General features: G+C 45.3%; 1 protein-coding gene across 1 annotated transcript; it reads left to right on the top strand.

Moving 5' to 3' along the window:
• The first annotated feature begins 818 nt into the window (after positions 1 to 818).
• LOC115640324 (olfactory receptor 14A16-like) lies at positions 819 to 2,225 on the top strand. Its single transcript, XM_030543078.1, has one exon. It carries the CDS (start codon positions 1,009 to 1,011, stop codon positions 1,927 to 1,929), a length of 921 nt encoding a protein of 306 aa, XP_030398938.1. The 5' UTR covers positions 819 to 1,008; the 3' UTR covers positions 1,930 to 2,225.

Below are 2,225 nucleotides of genomic sequence, written 5' to 3' on the forward strand. Positions count from 1 at the left end.
AAGTAACTTGCTGGAGAATCATTCTCACTTGTATTCATTAGCCCAATGATTCTCCACTGTCACTTGCAGCAGTCATTGCTGTTGGCAATGGAGAGTCACTGGGACAGAGGCTGAGATACAGTCTGATGCAGTCATTAGAGGAGGGGACTGGGAGTCATGACACATCACTTTTGTTCCCAGCTATGGGAGGGAGTTGAGTCCAGTAGGTAGAACCAGAACTCCTGGCCTGTATTTTCAGCTCTGGGAGAGGTGTTGGATTTACTGGGTTAGTGCAGGGGGCGAACTGGGAGTCAGGACTCCTGTGTACTCTTCCAAGCTCTGGGAGAGAGTTTAGTTGAGTGGTTAGAGATGCAGGAGGGGAGCCAGAAAGTCTGTCTCTCACAGTGAGCTTGGAAATCTGGCTAGAATGGCGGCCAGGGCATCAAAGCTCCTGGGCTGTATTCCTAACTCGAGTTTACCATATAATTATGACTGGGTTGAGTCACCTACATGTGAGATGCAGCTCCAGTTTAAAGCAGTATAACGTGGAAGTAATTCCATGGCATGTAGTGAAACTACCCCACATTTGCAGCAGTTCCCCTGACAGCAGAATATGGCCAACCAGACCCCCAATTCCCCTCGATAAACTGAGGATAGTAACATTTATACACTGTTATCCAGAGTTCGCCTACCTCTGGGTAACAGAAGTATACAAAAACCTCAAAAGCAATTGTTTCTATTTCTCCTCTCCATCACACTGGTGTAAATCAGGAGTAACTGCACTGGAGTCCATTGAGCTGATTCTATTTTCTCTCACCCCAGTGTAAATCAGGAGTAACTCCACTGGAGTCACTGGGGCTGTTTTCCCCATCCTCATTCCCATATTACACCAATCTTCACAAGCTAAGGGTCTGACTCAAGGAAATTAAGGTGGTTTTCACAAAAAGAGAGATATTTTTACTGATCTGATGTTTTCCCTTGTTTTCTTCTCTCCCTCCGCAGACATGAAACAATGTCCTGAGAAAGAAAATGTCCAACCAAACCACCTTGACCGAGTTCCTTCTCCTGGGATTCTCTGAAGTTCGGGAGTTGCAGATTTTGCACTTTGTGGTGTTTCTAGTGATTTACCTGGCAGCCCTGGTGGGGAATATTCTTATCTTCACTGTTATAGTCTTCGACTACAACCTTCACACCCCCATGTACTTCTTCCTGATGAATCTGTCCATCCTAGACCTTGGCTCCATCTCTGTCATTGTCCCCAAATCCATGACCAACTCCCTCATGAACACCAAGTCCATTTCCTATGCTGGATGTATTGCTCAAGTCTTATTCCTCGTCTTCTTGGTGGGAGCGGATTTTTCCCTTCTTACCACCATGGCATATGACCGATATGTTGCCATCTGCCAACCACTGCACTATGAGACAATGATGAACAGCAGAGCTTGTGTCCAAATGGTAGCTGGTGCCTGGATTGGTGGAATTCTCAACTCTGTACTACACACTGGGAACACGTTTGCATTGACCTTCTGTGGAGGCAACATGGTGGATCAGTTCTTCTGTGAGATCCCTCAGCTACTCAAGCTTGCCTGCTCTGACTCATATCTTAGCGAAGTTGGGGTTCTTGTCTTTAGTTCGTGTTTAGTCTTAGGCTGTTTTATTTTTATCACTGTGTCGTATGTTCAGATCTTCAAATCAGTGTTGAGAATCCCCTCTGAACAGGGTCGACATAAGGCCCTATCCACCTGCCTTCCTCATCTCACTGTGGTCTCTTTGTTTGTTTGCACTACCATTTTTGCCTACCTGAAACCCACCTCCAGCTCCCCATCTGCTCTCGATCTTGTGATGGCTGTTCTCTATTCTGTATTGCCACCTATCATGAATCCAATTATCTATAGCATGAGGAACAAGGAGATGAAAGCTGCCCTGAGGAGACTGACTGGGTGTAGGTAATTCACCAATAATTCATTTCTGTCTTTATCTAATAAAAGTTTGCTTACTTAGTATCTGCTCATTAATGTCAGTGATTTCCATGACCAGACAGCTTGCACACAACCGGGTCTGATTCTGATGTCAGTTGCACCAAAGCAAATCCAGATTAACTCCCTTGATGTCAATGCTGCTGGGGTGATTTACACCAGTAGAAAATCTGGTCCAGATGTGGAGGTAAATGGGTGTAAATTGTGTGTGCAAAAGAAATCAGACTTTCATTCTGTGTGAAAACAATACCCGTTACACTGCTTGGCCAC

Source organism: Gopherus evgoodei, unplaced genomic scaffold (assembly GCF_007399415.2).
Source record: "Gopherus evgoodei ecotype Sinaloan lineage unplaced genomic scaffold, rGopEvg1_v1.p scaffold_292_arrow_ctg1, whole genome shotgun sequence".
In the NCBI taxonomy this organism is placed as follows: Eukaryota; Metazoa; Chordata; order Testudines; family Testudinidae; genus Gopherus; species Gopherus evgoodei.